The sequence below is a fragment of the Diplotaxodon limnothrissa genome, linkage group LG13 (assembly GCF_057381915.1).
Source record: "Diplotaxodon limnothrissa isolate DT_005_m linkage group LG13, D_limnothrissa_male_GT1.1, whole genome shotgun sequence".
NCBI lineage: Eukaryota > Metazoa > Chordata > Actinopteri > Cichliformes > Cichlidae > Diplotaxodon > Diplotaxodon limnothrissa.
In genome coordinates this window covers 14,127,042-14,142,260 of record NC_140608.1, presented here as the reverse complement: position 1 = coordinate 14,142,260, position 15,219 = coordinate 14,127,042, and the positions used below count along the sequence as shown (strand labels likewise).

Here is a 15,219-nt window from a genome sequence, read left to right as displayed (position 1 = left end):
GGTTGCAGTATTGCACACCAAGATACTTTTTCCATGCGCTCCGACACGTACTTGACCGCCATCAGAGGGAAAATCTCACAGGAAGAGAGAGGTAATACTTCCCGTGCACTAGACACAAGGTCGTCAGAACACAAGACTGCATCACAGCGCCCCCTTGTGACAATAACAGGCTATAGCCTTAGATTACAAAAAGGGATTTTGCAGCCCTGTATTTCACATGGGTTACACCCTCCCCCTTTGACCCAGCATGAGCCCCTTCATGCGTCACGCTGTGGTCTACAGATGAACTCTCATAGTCACCTATCGTATAAAGTGCTTGGTTAAAGCTCTCTATGAGGCTCTGCGCAAAGGAAATTAAGGGATTTCCCAACTCAGGATAATGGAAGCGCCCTGGTGGTCGACGTGTCCTTTCTGACTTACGAACATGGTCATTTTTTTCTGCACTGTCAACAGTTTCCTTATGCTCCAGAGCTACCTCAGGGGTTTGTGGGTTCAGATCAATGGTTTCCATAGCTATAGGAGCCTCTACATCAATGGACGGTACATCAATGCTGTCTTCAGCCACAGCTGATTTTTGATTAGTCATAGTTGGTAAAGTTACATCGTCTTCAGTAGGGTGTTGCTCAGCCACAACATCTGGCTCCTCTCCTTCAGCTACTTCAGGAGGTACCCCTACAGGCTCTGCAGGCAGCAAAGGGGAGCTGCCTCTGCAAGGGTCATCCTGAGGCTGAGGGTTTACACAGTCTGCTGGCGTAGCTGGTATACAACTACCCTCCGGTACTGTTTTTCCTGTTTGCTGTCGTCTCTTCGGGATTTCAAACACCTGAACCAACTTTCCAGGAATGACAGAAGACTGCCTAGGATAGATAGGTGAGTCATCTTCAGATTCTGATTGCTCCTCCAGTAACAGAGGCTGACTGCGCCTCGTTCTTGGCCTGCAACTCTTTGGCTTGACCTGGTCAACTTCCTCAGCTTCAGATAAGTCACCACAAGGGAGTAAGAGATCCCTGTGAAGAGTTCGAATAGGACCATCTCCATTCATAGGCTGTACAACATACACAGGTAGGTCTACCATCTTTTCCACCACTCTGTACATGGTTGACTCCCACTTATCTGCAAGTTTGTGTTTATTCCGAAGTCGCAGGTTCCGCACTAGCACTTGATCACCTTTCTCCAAAGTTGACTCCCTGACAGTTTTGTCAAAACGGCGTTTATTCCGTTCAGCAACCTTCTGAGAGTTTTTGGCAGCGATCTGATAGCTCTCTTGAAGGCGAGCCTTCAGAGCTCTCACATACTGAGAGTGAGATGTAGGAGAGCCATCTTTAACTGGCAGGCAGAATGCAATATCCACGGGAAGCCTCGGCTGGCGACCAAACATTAACTCGTATGGGCTAAACCCAGTGGTCTCGTTCTTGGTGCAATTATAGGCGTGAGTTAGTGGTTTCACATAATCGCGCCAATGAGTTTTCTCTTTGTCTCGTAGAGTTCCTAACATGCCAAGAAGAGTTCGGTTGAACCGTTCAACTGGGTTTCCCCGTGGATGATAAGGACTGGTGCGCACCTTCGTGATACCAGCTAGGGCACAGAGCTCTTTAATGAGTTGGGACTCAAAATCCCTGCCCTGATCACTAAGCAGGCGCTCAGGAAAACCATAATGCACCAGAAACTGCTCCCAAAGACACTTCGCAACTGTTGTAGCCTTTTGGTCTTTTGTTGGCATAGCAACAGCGTATTTGGTGAAATGATCAGTTATGACCAGAATGTCTTTGGTGTTGTGACTGTCAGGCTCCAAGGATAAATAGTCCATGCATACGAGTTCCATGGGACGGGTTGTTTGGATACTCACAAGAGGTGCTGCTCTTTCAGGAAGGGTCTTCCTTCTAACACAACGTCCGCAAGACTTAATCTTTCTCTCTACATCAGTTGCCATTTTAGGCCAATAAAATCTTGACCTAACCAAGTCGAGGGTTCTTTCCAAACCCATATGCCCCATGTCGTCATGAAGGCAAGTGAGAATGGTGGACCTTAAAGACTCAGGGACGACAAGCTGAAAGGTGACATTTTCACCTGATTTGCGGGTTCTGTAGAGGAGACCATTTTTCAGTTCCAAACGTTTCCACTCTTTGAGCATTAGTTTAAGCTCTAAGGATGCAGAGTTAGGATTGGAATTTGCTTCACCTCCATTTTCTAACATGTTGACCACATACCCAATAATTGGGTCAGACCTCTGATGCTGTTGGAGTTCTACCTCACTATAGGTAGGTATGACAGAACAACCTAATGTTCCATCATCTGCGTAGACGTCTGGCACCGCATCGGTATGTAGAGCAAGGGACTCTACCAAAGTGATAGAAGGTAGGCTATTGTCAGATTCACCTAAGAGATGACGGTGGCACAAGACACTGAATGTGTCAGCTGTCACATCTTGTCTGTTGGGAGATGAAGAGAGATGATGGGAAGCGAATTGTTTCATTCGCTCTTTTTCTTCAAGAGAAGCATAGTCATCATCCACAGTATCATGTGGCCGCCTAGAGAGGCCATCTGCATCTTGATTGCTCTTACCAGCACGATACTTAATATTAAAGTCGAAGGTGGAGAGAGCGGCCAACCAGCGGTAGCTGGCAGCATCGAGCTTGGCTGACTTCAAAACATAGGTCAATGGGTTGTTGTCCGTTAAAACCGTGAATGTGTTCCCGTAGAGATAATCTTGGAACTTCTCTACAATGGACCACTTTAATGCAAGAAATTCCAGTTTATGAGCTGGATACCGCTTTTCACTGGGTGAAAGTCCTCTACTTGCGTAGGCAATAACCCTCACTTCACCATCCTGTTCTTGATACAAGGCTGCCCCTAACCCAGAGGTGCTCGCATCAGTATGGAGGATGTATGGTAATTTTGGGTTGGCATATCCAAGCACCGGAGCTGATGTCAGTCTCTCTATGATTACCCCAAAAGCTTCCTGACAAGCAGGTGTCCAACGGCTGGAAAGAGGCTCTTTAGGGTTCAAGTATCCGCTAGGACCGGGTGTCACCTTTCTGCCCTTCCTGTATGGTGGGTAGCCTTTAGTAAGATCATTCAGGGGTTTGACAATTTTTGAATAGTCCTTCACAAACCGTCGATAGTACCCTGCAAAGCCTAGGAAAGACTTGAGGTCACTGAGCGTCTGGGGTCTTGGCCAGGTTTTGAGAGCTCTGACCTTCTCAGGATCGGTCTCTACACCTTTGGTAGACACGATGTGTCCTAGGTATCGCACAGAACTTTGGAAGAAGGAGCACTTTTTGGGAGAAAGTTTCAACCCATATTCTCTCAGTTGCTGAAGGACACGTAGAAGCCTGGTTTCATGTTCCTCCAAAGTGCTGGAGAACACGATGATGTCATCTATGAACACCAGAACTTCTTTCAGATTGAGGCTGCCCATACACCGTTCCATTAAGCGCTGGAAGGTGCTGGGAGCGTTGGTGATCCCCTGGGGCATACGGTTAAACTCGTAAAATCCCAAGGGGCACACAAAAGCTGTCTTGGGCTTATCACATTCCTCCATCTCAATCTGGTAATAACCAGACTTGAGATCCATTACTGAAAACCATTTGGATCCAGCAAGGGCTGAGAAAGCCTCTTCAAGGTTTGGAAGTGCGTACGCATCTCGTATTGTTAACGCATTGAGCTTACGATAATCAATACAAAGACGGACCTCTCCATTCTTCTTTTTAACCACCACAATCGGTGAAGCATAAGGGGACTCTGATTCACGGATTACTCCTGCATCAAGGAGTGCTTGCAAGTGCTTCCTCACAGCTTCATAATCATTTGGGTGGATTGGCCTGGACTTTTGCTTAAAGGGTGCTTCTTCCTTTAAGTTTATGTGATGTTTCACTTTAGATACATGTCCAAGATCCAAATCATGCTGGGCAAAAACATCAGCATAGGCACTTAGACGCTGGGTAACCCTCTCTTTCCACTCCTGCGGGAGGGGAGAATTGCCAAAGTCAAATGTCAAATCTGGGTGAGCAGGTTCATCAACTGGCTGTGCAGTAACATTACAACATTTCACAGTGTCATCATTTTTGGTTGAAATGGGTGATTCGTCATATATCTTTGCAGGACTATGGAGCTCTGCAATGACACATCTAGAAGGCAGTGTTACGTCATGCTCAGTTTCATTTCTCACCCATATAGGTAACCTATGAGGATGCTTCTTGGGCAAAGTGACAAGACAGCACTCCACAAAAATTCCCCCTGGTAAGGTGGATGTCGTTGGCTGTTCAACAATGGCACATTCACCAGCACTGCTGGATCTGACACAGCCTTCAAGGAGGACCCTCCCTTGAGCTGGTACTACGTGTTGCACCTTGCCCTTAAGAGTTACAAAGCCATCGTTTCCGGCTAGGTTTATCTCTCTCCTGACCTTGAGTGTACGGAGGATCTGCCTGTAGCCATAGACCGACGACAAATCATTGGGATCTTTACCTTGACAATATTCGTCGTACAGAACATCAAGTGCATTTGTCCCAATCAGCACAGGCAAGTCACAGTTAGAGCGTAAGTCAGGTACTACTAAAGCAAGGCTAGAAACCTCAGGCTCAGTTTCAATAAAGCTTTTTGGAAACTTAAGGCTGATGGGTATGTATCCCAAGTAAGGAACATTTTGGCCACTAGCAGCCTCAACATCCAGGCCACTGATAGGCTGAATGGGATGTTCTGAAAGATTGGTGTTGTAAAATGAAGCGGACACTGTGGTCACTTGAGACCCAGTGTCAAGGAGACAACTGCAATTGACTCCCGACACGGTAACATTTGCTGTACATTTCTGTCCTACAAGTCCCTTGGGTAACCTAATCTGGGGTCGTGCTGCACGAGAGAGAGAAGATGCTTTGCTCTGAGGATCCGGTTTGGGACGTTCATGATTACTTTCAGTTCCTGGTAGTCCCTCCCCAGAAACTGATTTTAGTTTAAAGCTGACATATTCTGTTCCTCCCAGACTTGTAGTTTTTGGTTGAACTCCTTACGTTTCATTTCAACTAGTTCAGGGTTTGGTTCATTGCTGCAAGAGGGAGCAATATGACCATCCTCGCCGCACCTGAAGCAGTACCATGGGCGTGGCTTCTTAGTGGGCTTAGTCTCACTTGGGTCAGATTTCTCTTTAGGAAGAATCTTGAACTTAGGTTTGGTTTTCTTATTTGGCTTGTCAGAGTTCTGGCTTGAACTGTCAATAGCTGATGCTTTCAGTGAAGCCACTTGGGCTTGTAGCTTTGCAAGTTTCCTTTCTAACTTATGTGCATCAAAAGGCACTAGCCTATCATTAACAGCTGATACGTCTGTATCATCAGTGACATACTCTCCTACTTCAAGGGAGTTCAAATGTGCCTTAGGTTTAGAAATGCCTAAGTGCTGTTTCATTCGGCTGGACTTTGCTGCTTGCCGGTCCTCCTCAGTACGTAGCATGAGGAGCAACTCTGGAAATGAAGGTGGCTTGTCCTTCTTCTGCTCAAGCTGCAAGGTTGTGATCAAGCTGTTGTTCCAGCAACCTCTACAAAACTGTTTAAGCAGTTGGCGATCTGAATCATTTGTAGTGATGCCACCTCTTTTAATGACTTTACTCAGGGTTATCTGCAACCGCTGTAAATAGGCAGAAGGCTTTTCACCTGAGTTCTGGTTTGTGCTCAGGAATTTGGCAAAAAGCTCATCCCCATCATCAACAGTACCATACGCTGAGTCAAGAAGGCTGAGATAGTCATGGGGAGAAGCGTTATGACCAAGGTGCTTTACCAATGTTAGCAGCTGGTGGAAGAAGGCTCTCAACTATTTTCCTTACCATATGTTTGTCAGATATGGTACAATCTATGAGGTGGAATTCAACATTGTTGCGCCACGTATCATAATCAGCTTCGAAAGTAGAGCAAGGGGTTTTCCCCGAGAAGGGCCTGAGCTTTGCATGACCTTGAGAAGGCATTTCATTGTTCTTAATGACATGCTCAACTACTACTCTCTGTACTTCAGGTGTAGTGAGCTGTTCAGGTGGTAAGTAGATAGTGGTTTTTCTGTGCGAGGGAGTCACTTCTACACTTGGAGAGGATGAGTGAGAGTCATGCTCAGGCAAGTGGGTTAAATCACTGCCCAGTTTAAGAGAACTTTGATGCTCTATGATGGCTGGCTCATCTTGGTCTGTGTCACTAGTGAGCTGCAGATTCTGATTAGGCACTGTTACATTTGGTCCAACTGCGGGATCACTCTCAGTGGACTTCTTCATTCTGGCCAGCTCATCTAGTAAAACCTTCTCAAAATCTGCACCACTCAGTTTAGCAAGCCCTTTCAGTTCAGTTAGGTAAGAATGGGTTAAACATGAACCCCTGTCTGCAGCATACAGCGCAGACAGAAGCTGGATATGATGGACAACACTTGAGTTACGGCTTTGTCTTTTGCAAGGCAAGCTATCCTTAAGGAACTGGACTGGTTCACCTGATTGGAACTCCACAATGGCTGTGTTTTTAAACTGTGCCTCTGTGCTAGTTACTTTGATTACTCTTCCAATAGAACCAAACTGCCCTAAGTAATCAATAACCTCATTGTCAACCTCATCGCCTGTTAACCCTCCTACTAGGACAGAGTTAGGTACTTTGACACCTTCACTTTGGATTACATCCATGTTGTCTTATTGCTCCAACCCAGAATATCATGGACAATTGTAATGATTTGACCCAAAAGGCATGAAAGCACCAGTTGCTCAACTTCCAAAATAAAAGGAATTAAACCTCCTGGCTGGCTCGCCACGTTTTGTGTAGCGCCTCTACTCAGGACCAGTACACTCTCACTTCAAATAGAGACCCTAGACATCTTTCTAGGTTCAGGAGGAGGTTTTGTTTTGGAGACTCACAAAAGGAGTTGGCTTGGAAGTGAATAACTGGGACCTTTATTGCCTCAGTACCATTTATACACATATACAACACAATAACCCAAATTGCACACTAATAGTGCATTTTTAAAGGTGAATACATGTAAAACAAAACAAAATAAAGACATTTAAATGGAAGATTTATACTGAACAGTATCAGAGCTCTTTGGAATGAATGAAAACAGATTAAAGTGTTCCTGTTGTCCAGTCTGAATTGTCCAGTCTGAATTGTCCTTTAAAGTCGTTGAAAACCCAAACAGGTGTACTGTAGGGGAATTGTCAGTGTGCAAACCCTATTATCCGGGTAGGAAAAGTAGTGCATAGGGCTTATCTGTAATCCAGGGTTGCTTGAATCAGTTTCTCAGGCAAATCCCACAATCCGATCGCATGGCTGGCCACACCATTTCACGATCATCCAGGATCTCATTTGGGCTGTTCTCGCCGTCAGTGGTTCTCCAGAATCCTTCTAGTAGTTCAAAAAAACCAATCTACACAAACAGTGCAGAACAATCAATTTCTTTTCCCATTTTGTGTTCTTAACATGAGCTCATTAACTTCTTTTCCAAATGTATTAATCACAAATGGCGTTCCCTTTAGCTTTACCAAGTTACAAGAGTTACAGTAACTTGTTTGTACCAGTATCAACAATTTTATCAAAATTACATCACAACAAAGAACATCAGCAGCTTAAACTGTAATGTAAACAGTCATAGCAATGAAAGCGACATTCATCCTTAAGGCTTACAAGCAAATGTAACTTAATTCAGTGCAAATACTATTAAACTTGAAATATGCTCATATCTATTAAGACATAACCATTCTAATATAAACAGAGCTATTGCTTCTACTTGAATACCTCCCCGATCGGAATATGGCTTCAGCGGGGTGGGGTGGCTAACAGCTATTAGCAGCTAGCATCGCATCTAGCATCGGCATCGTTTAGCTCAAAGCATTCAACACTTATAACACACTGTAAAGAACAACAGGAGAAGTGAAACAACACGCCAGATTCTCATAGCTCCCGATTGGTTTTTGTTCAAAGGTTTCTGAGCTGAATCGGCTAGTGAAATACATTATCTAACTTAACAGGTAGCTAACGAAAGCACGTGACTCACCGGGATTTTCAGACACAAATAACTTGACAGACGTTATTCCCTTTGTGGTCAGAGTTCGGGGCCTAATAAAAGAGTACCTTATTAGCATTTATACGTAAAACAATCTGGTCTCATTAACCGGGTTGCAGTATTGCACACCAAGATACTTTTTCCATGCGCTCCGACACGTACTTGACCGCCATCAGAGGGAAAATCTCACAGGAAGAGAGAGGTAATACTTCCTGTGCACTAGACACAAGGTCGTCAGAACACAAGACTGCATCACAGCGCCCCCTTGTGACAATAACAGGCTATAGCCTTAGATTACAAAAAGGGATTTTGCAGCCCTGTATTTCACATGGGTTACACAATACAACAAAAAGGTGACTCAATTAACTTTATATTCAGATACATATAAAAATCCATTTTACAGTTGATATAATCAAAAATAAACAGTAAATTGTCAATAATCTAATGAGAATTTCAATCACTATTTTACTTAGTTCAACTAGTTTAAGTATGTTTTTAAGGGTATTATAGAATCTTTTGCATTACATATGGAATAACAGTACATGAACTCCAACTAATAACAGTCCTTTAACTTCCTAAGACCCGAACTTTTTCATGTCATGCACTTTTAATTTCTCTTTGCTATTTGGGCTGATTGGCACCTGATGAATGTAAAAACAAAGAATTACCAGATTTTTATTTATTTTATTTTTTTTACCTGCTTTTTGTTTCTAAGATAAATGAGATTCACATATGAGGATGTTTGTTTTAAATTTCGATAGAACAGTGGCAGTATAATGTCCTCGTAGGTGGATATCAGGCCATTGTAGAGCAAAATTTAGTATTTTGGTCTAGACAAAACAAAATGTGATGTCCACATATGTGGACGCCAGGTCCTAGGAAGTTAATGCAATTTTTTAATAGAATAACATGATTTATTCTCATGTCTGGTCTGTGTTTTCTTCCTTTAGCTTGTGGCGTCTCTGTTGTTCCTAACGGCCATAGCACACCTGGGAGTCACACTAGGAGAAGATTTTGGTCCAAACAGTGACCAATCTTCAAAAAATGCTGCTGCATACTACGCAAATCCAGTTTTATTTGCAGTCACATGGGTAAATAGAGCAACCTTTATATTTATTTATTTAAATTTGAAAGGATTTGTTTTTATGTTCTGATGTGTCTTCTTTGTTAGATCCTTGTCCTGCTTTGCCATGAAGGATTAAGACAGGAAGGAGCAATAGACTCTGCCTCTATTTTCCTCTTCTGGTTGCTCCTTGTAGTGTGTGACATCTTTCCTTTCCAGACCCTCCTTCGAGAGGCTCTCAGACTGGTATGAATGAAGACATTTGATCAAGTTGGATTAAAGTAGAAGAAAAATAGTAAATTTAATCAGACATGATGCAATAACTTGATATGATTGACTGTATATTTTCCATAACACACCGTTTTCTGTTTCTTCGGGACCCTTTAAAGTATTTCTTTCTCTCATTTTTGGTATTTAGGGCGAGGTCCGTGATGTCCCACGTTTCAGCCTTTTCTACATTTCTTTTGGGCTTAAACTGATTTCATTAGTTCTTTCTACTGTGGCTGATATCCCCCCAGAAGCCAAAGACCTTATAAAAAAGGTACCCTTTATTTGTTATTGGTTTTGTTTGTTTGTTTTCCGAGGGTGAAGTTTTATAAGCATAGATTAAATAAGATAGATTGAACCTTGTTTTTATCCACAGAATCCTGAAGCAGGTGCAGCATTTTTGAGTAGAATAACATTCAACTGGTTAAACAGGTAACATTAAAGTCAGTATAGTCGGAATCTTAACAAGCACCTACATATGTGCTCCATGTCTTCAAAGTTCTCATTGTTTTTACAGTATGGTCTTAAAAGGCTACAAACAACCTCTGGTTCAGGAGGACATGTGGGATCTGAATGAGAGTGATAGCACTGCTTTCATCAATGAGCGTTTCCAGCATTTCATGAAGCCTGAGTTGGATGCAGCTAGGGTCCGCTTCCAGAACAAGATGAAAAGGAAATTGTTTCAGAACATACACAGTGCCCAGGAAGACCCACAGCAAAATGGGCTTTCCAGTGGTCTGGGGAAAAGGGTGAGTTAGGATGTACTAATGATGGTGAGAGCATTTCATCAAAATCACTTCCACTCACATGTACACAATATTGAGCTACAGTCTAAACGGATTTTACCAACACCACTAATCAACATTACTATGTTTTTTTCTGAATAAATCTCATCAACTGTGCTTGAACGATCTGTTCCTTTAGGAGGAAAGGGGGAAGAAGGAAGATGAAAAGAAGAAAAAGGACAATAAGGAGGAAGAGAACTATCCCAATTCATGGCTGATTACCACCATTTACAAGACCTTTAAAAGGATTCTGATTGAATCTTTCTGCTTCAAACTTCTGGAGGATGTGTTAACCTTTGTCAGTCCTCAGCTCCTTAAGTGAGTAAGATATTACAGAACGTTACAGAAATAAAACAACAGATTTAAGAGAAGAACAATGTTGTGCTTGTACAATGTCGCTGGACTTAAACTAGGAACTTAGCTGTGTTGTACCCTGCAGTGGACTACAATGGTCTCTTAATAGTTCACTTTTCTGACCTTCTGATGTATGTCTGTGAAGGTTTTCTGATGCATATTTTTCAATAAGACAATTATATCACTTAACCCTCTGGGCTCTATCCTGGCCATTTGTGGCCACTTCACTTTTCTTTTTTCATTCTGTTAATGCAAATGGAATGAAACTTCCCAAAAGTGTGTATTCTTTTCAGATTTTTTTAATTTTCAACATCAGCTCCTTAATAATGTCAATAATACAGTGGCTTGCAAAAGTATTCGGCCCCCTTGAACTTTTCCACATTTTGTCACATTACAGCCACAAACATGAATCAATTGTATTGGAATTCCACATGAAAGTGGTGTACAAAGTGGTGTACACGTGAGAAGTGGAACGAAAATCATACATGATTCCAAACATTTTTTACAAATAAATACCTGAAAAGTGTGGTGTGCGGAATTATTCAGCTCCCTGAGTTAATACTTTGTAGAACCACCTTTTGCTGCAATTACAGCTGCCAGTCTTTTAGGGTATGTCTCTACCAGCTTTGCACATCTAGAGACTGAAATCTTTGCCCATTCTTCTTTGCAAAACAGTTCCAGCTCAGTCAGATTAGATGGACAGCGTTTGTGAACAGCAGTTTTCAGATCTTGCCACAGATTCTCGATTGGATTTAGATCTGGACTTTGACTGGGCCATTCTAACACATGGATATGTTTTGTTTTAAATCATTCCATTGTTGCCCTGGCTTTATGTTTAGGGTCGTTGTCCTGCTGGAAGGTGAACCTCCGCCCCAGTCTCAAGTCTTTTGCAGACTCCAAGAGGTTTTCGTCCAAGATTGCCCTGTATTTGGCTCCATCCTTCTTCCCATCAACTCTGACCAGCTTCCCTGTCCCTGCTGAAGAGAAGCATGATGCTGCCACCATCATATTTGACAGTGGGGATGGTGTGTTCAGAGTGACGTGCAGTGTTAGTTTTCTGCCACACATAGCGTTTTGCATTTTGGCCAAAAAGTTCCATTTTGGTCTCCTCTGACCAGAGCACCTTCTTCCACATGTTTGCTGTGTCCCCCACATGGCTTGTGGCAAACTGCAAACGGGACTTATTGTGGTTTTCTGTTAACAATGGCTTTCTTCTTGCCACTCTTCCATAAAGGCCAACTTTGTGAAGTGCACGACAGATAGTTGTCCTATGGACAGATTCCCCCACCTGAGCTGTAGATCTCTGCAGCTCGTCCAGAGTCACCATAGGCCTCTTGGCTGCATTTCTGATCAGGGCTCTCCTTGTTCGGCCTGTGAGTTTAGGTGGACGGCCTTGTCTTGGTAGGTTTACAGTTGTGCCATACTCCTTCCATTTCTGAATGATCGCTTGACCAGTAGAGCACTGGTCAAGCGATGTTCAAGGCTTGGGAAATCTTTTTCGTAGCCTAAGCCTGCTTTAAAACCCAGAGAGTTAAAGGAATTTATGCAATTACCTGTTACAGATGTAACAGTTTTACCATATTTAGGTAAACATAAAAAAAAACCCATTTTGTTCTCTCTTAAGTTTGTTGTTTTTAGATTTACTTGCTATTACCGTTTAAAATCCTTTGTGTTAACTATTTACTATTGCCAATCTGTGGGACCAGTATCCCAATACAGGAAGTCTGGGTCAGCTCTCTGTTTAAGAAGTTCTAATCGCTGGATGAGTATTACTCAGCAGGCAATGCAAAGTTCAGATGGGGCTGATGTGGCTCAGGGGGCTCGCCCAGCTTTAATGGTCTCAAAATCGTCTGTATGTTTTTCCTGCTTATCTGATAAAATCCGGGGACCTGAGTAGCCTTGCAGTTCTGGTCTCCATCAGACACATAGTTACAGCGGCTCCCCCCTGGTGCACTTGGTATTTAAGTGGATTAGCTTTAGGGGGTTTGACAGTAGGCCTCAACTGTATGTTATGTGTAAATGGCTGAAGTAACCTGTAAGAGCTATTTACATTAAAATGGGTCAATACTCAGATTTTTACCTGTACTGTTTCACAACGGGTTAAAAGGTTATTCTGGGCGCTCTCTTTTATACTCTACCAAGTCCCATTTGCCTCCCCTTCTCTCTCCTTTCAGCAATTAACTATCACTATTAACTAACAGCTAAATCACATATGAATTCTGATTCTGGGTTTAACTGTTATATTGCTACAAGATCCAAGCCAGATCATGTCTACACACAAAAAATCTAGACTCTTACACTACTCAAACTACATTTCTCATTTAACATATTGATCAAACTTATATTATGATTTATCTTTTGTCAAAAATAAAGAAAGATAAAAAATGAAGATAAAAATAAAGATTAAAACTATATATCACATTACAAAAATTGGATGTTAAACCTTTTCACCCTCTCTCAGATATGTTGAGAAGAAAGACAGGGGGCATTAAAATTTTCTCTGTCCCTCATGTCTCGACACTGGTGATTCATAACCGATAACAGGAGTGGCAGGATGAAATGAGGACATTGTTAGATAAGTGCTAAAGATGAAGCTGGAGATTAGCGTGTTTTCTTCTTTTTTTTTCTGTTTTTCCTAGATTGATGATCTCGTTCACTCAGGACAAATCCAGATATGCCTGGGAGGGCTATTTGTATGCAGTGTTGCTGATGGTGGTGGCTCTGCTACAGTCTCTGACCCTACAGCAGTATTTCCAGCGCTGCCATGTGCTGGGGATGAAGGTTCGCACTGCACTTATGGCTGCTGTGTATAAAAAGGTAAAAACAGGAGTGACAGAACACCATTTATTGATATTGGTGTGAAAAAAAAATCAAATGCTGTGTAATATAAACTACTGTTACACATTAGAAGAAAAAAATTACTAGTCATAATTTTCTGCTTAAGTCAGTTGTCAGATGTTTCAGTTTTAAAGTACTTTTATCAGCACATACTTGTCACAGAAAAAACCTGTGTTAGTCTATAGCTCTAGTTTCCATCAATACTTTTACTATTGATCTTAATGATTAATTTTGTGAGTTCTCAGTCACTACTGGTGAAGACCCTGATTGAATAGCCAATCAGAATACATAATTTTTGTTTTTATGAAGTTTTATTAAGTTTTACCAAATCTTGGAAATCAGGAAATGAAGAAAATACTCCTGAGACATCAAAAACTATTTACATTATTTCTAAAAGAAAGTCAGCTTGGCTTTTTTCAATATATAGGGTTATGGAGGTTTTTTTTAAGTGACATACAGAGTAAGAAAAAATATCACTTATATGCTTCTCTTACTTAATTTTCACCCCACTTTCTAATTAATAAGCCCTTTTTATCCCTTTTCTAAGGCATTAGTGGTGTCCAATGACACTCGTAAGGAGTCTACAGTAGGGGAAATGGTGAACCTGATGTCAGCAGATGCCCAGCGCTTCAATGATGTGACCAACTTTATCCACCTGCTGTGGTCCTGCCCTCTGCAGATCATCATATCCATTGTTTTCCTGTGGCTGGAGTTAGGACCTTCTGTGTTGGCAGGACTGGGAGTCATGGTGTTAATAATTCCAACCAATGCAGTGCTAGCAACCAAGGCCAGAAAACTCCAGGTCAGGGGAAATACTAGCCAAATCTTCTTTGCTTCTGTAAACCTCTGTGCGAGATTCTAAATCAAATAATCAGGATGAGATTAAACTGCAAATTGTAATTTTTTATTCAAAATGTTTAACTACAGTATTGGATTGATTGTTTATGTCATGGTCTGCGTGGCAGGCCGTCGGGATGTGAGGAATGAGGACCCAAACGCTGGACTCTTTATGATGAACAGTGCGTTTATTTACAGTGCTGTAAATAGTTCACACAATAAATTTAATAAGTTTAATTCAAGATGTTTAACTAAATTATTGCATTGACTGTTTAATAGATTTTGATACAGTCCCCCTCTTTCAGAGGCTCAAAAGTAGATAGACAATTGAGTGACGCAGCATGCAGGCTCAGCCACGTGTCTCACAGTCAACATACAGATTTGCTCTCATAGACCAGTCTCCCTTCTATAAACTGACCAAAAATTTCTTTGGAGTTTAATTATATTAATTATAATGTGAAGAAAGTGATCACTGTAACTTTCAACATGCGATTCTTGCTGGTGAAAAAGTTGTTTTGTTTTTTTTTTCAAATGAATTACACAGAATAAATTGCTGTTCAAAACACTTTAAGTATTGTCTTATTGCCTGTTTAACATGAGCTACATTGTGTCTCTTTTCAGATAGAGAACATGAACTTTAAAGATAAGAGAATGAAAATCATGAATGAAATTCTAAATGGGATCAAGGTGAGCTCCCTTATTCAGTGTATTCATGGTGTATGTAGATGCCTTCCTTACATGTAAGACATTGATGCTTCAAGAAACTGCAGTAACTTCAACAATAAGTGCTCTGCTGCCGCACCCTTCCTTCTGCCTCACTGCCTCCTCACTGTCTTTTTCTTTTGTCTCCCACCAGATTCTGAAGCTGTATGCTTGGGAGCCATCCTTCCAGAAGCAGGTGGAAGACATTAGAGGGGAAGAACTAAAAGTCATGAAGAAGTCTGCCTACCTACACTCCTTCTCCATTCTTACCTCATGCTGCATTCCAGCTCTGGTGAGTTCTGTCAGAGAGTTTCGCAGAGACTAGAATCAAATGGTAAACAACCTTTTTTCTTAAACTGA

General features: G+C 41.9%; 1 protein-coding gene and 1 long non-coding RNA gene across 3 annotated transcripts in view; one reads left to right on the top strand and one right to left on the bottom strand.

The window, feature by feature from the left end:
• The window catches only part of LOC146620001 (ATP-binding cassette sub-family C member 2-like), a 42,684-nt gene that overhangs the window by 8,335 nt on the left and 19,130 nt on the right, over positions 1-15,219 (top strand). Inside the window, exons 3-12 of one of the 2 annotated variants that reach the window (XM_085369924.1) lie at positions 8,964-9,104; positions 9,185-9,322; positions 9,495-9,617; positions 9,720-9,775; positions 9,861-10,092; positions 10,268-10,446; positions 13,122-13,299; positions 13,868-14,122; positions 14,779-14,844; positions 15,014-15,151. In XM_085369924.1, coding sequence (XP_085226050.1) covers positions 8,964-9,104; positions 9,185-9,322; positions 9,495-9,617; positions 9,720-9,775; positions 9,861-10,092; positions 10,268-10,446; positions 13,122-13,299; positions 13,868-14,122; positions 14,779-14,844; positions 15,014-15,151 — 1,506 coding nt within the window. Of the gene's footprint in view, positions 1-8,963; positions 9,105-9,184; positions 9,323-9,494; positions 9,618-9,719; positions 9,776-9,860; positions 10,117-10,267; positions 10,447-13,121; positions 13,300-13,867; positions 14,123-14,778; positions 14,845-15,013; positions 15,152-15,219 lie in introns of those variants that run through there. The other variant, XM_085369925.1, reaches the window with a different exon arrangement.
• On the bottom strand, positions 7,091-8,191 carry LOC146620002 (uncharacterized). Its single transcript, XR_014906674.1, has 3 exons — positions 8,143-8,191; positions 8,005-8,066; positions 7,091-7,377 (listed from the first exon to the last, which is right to left on the bottom strand). It is a non-coding gene; the product is annotated as an uncharacterized LOC146620002 (long non-coding RNA).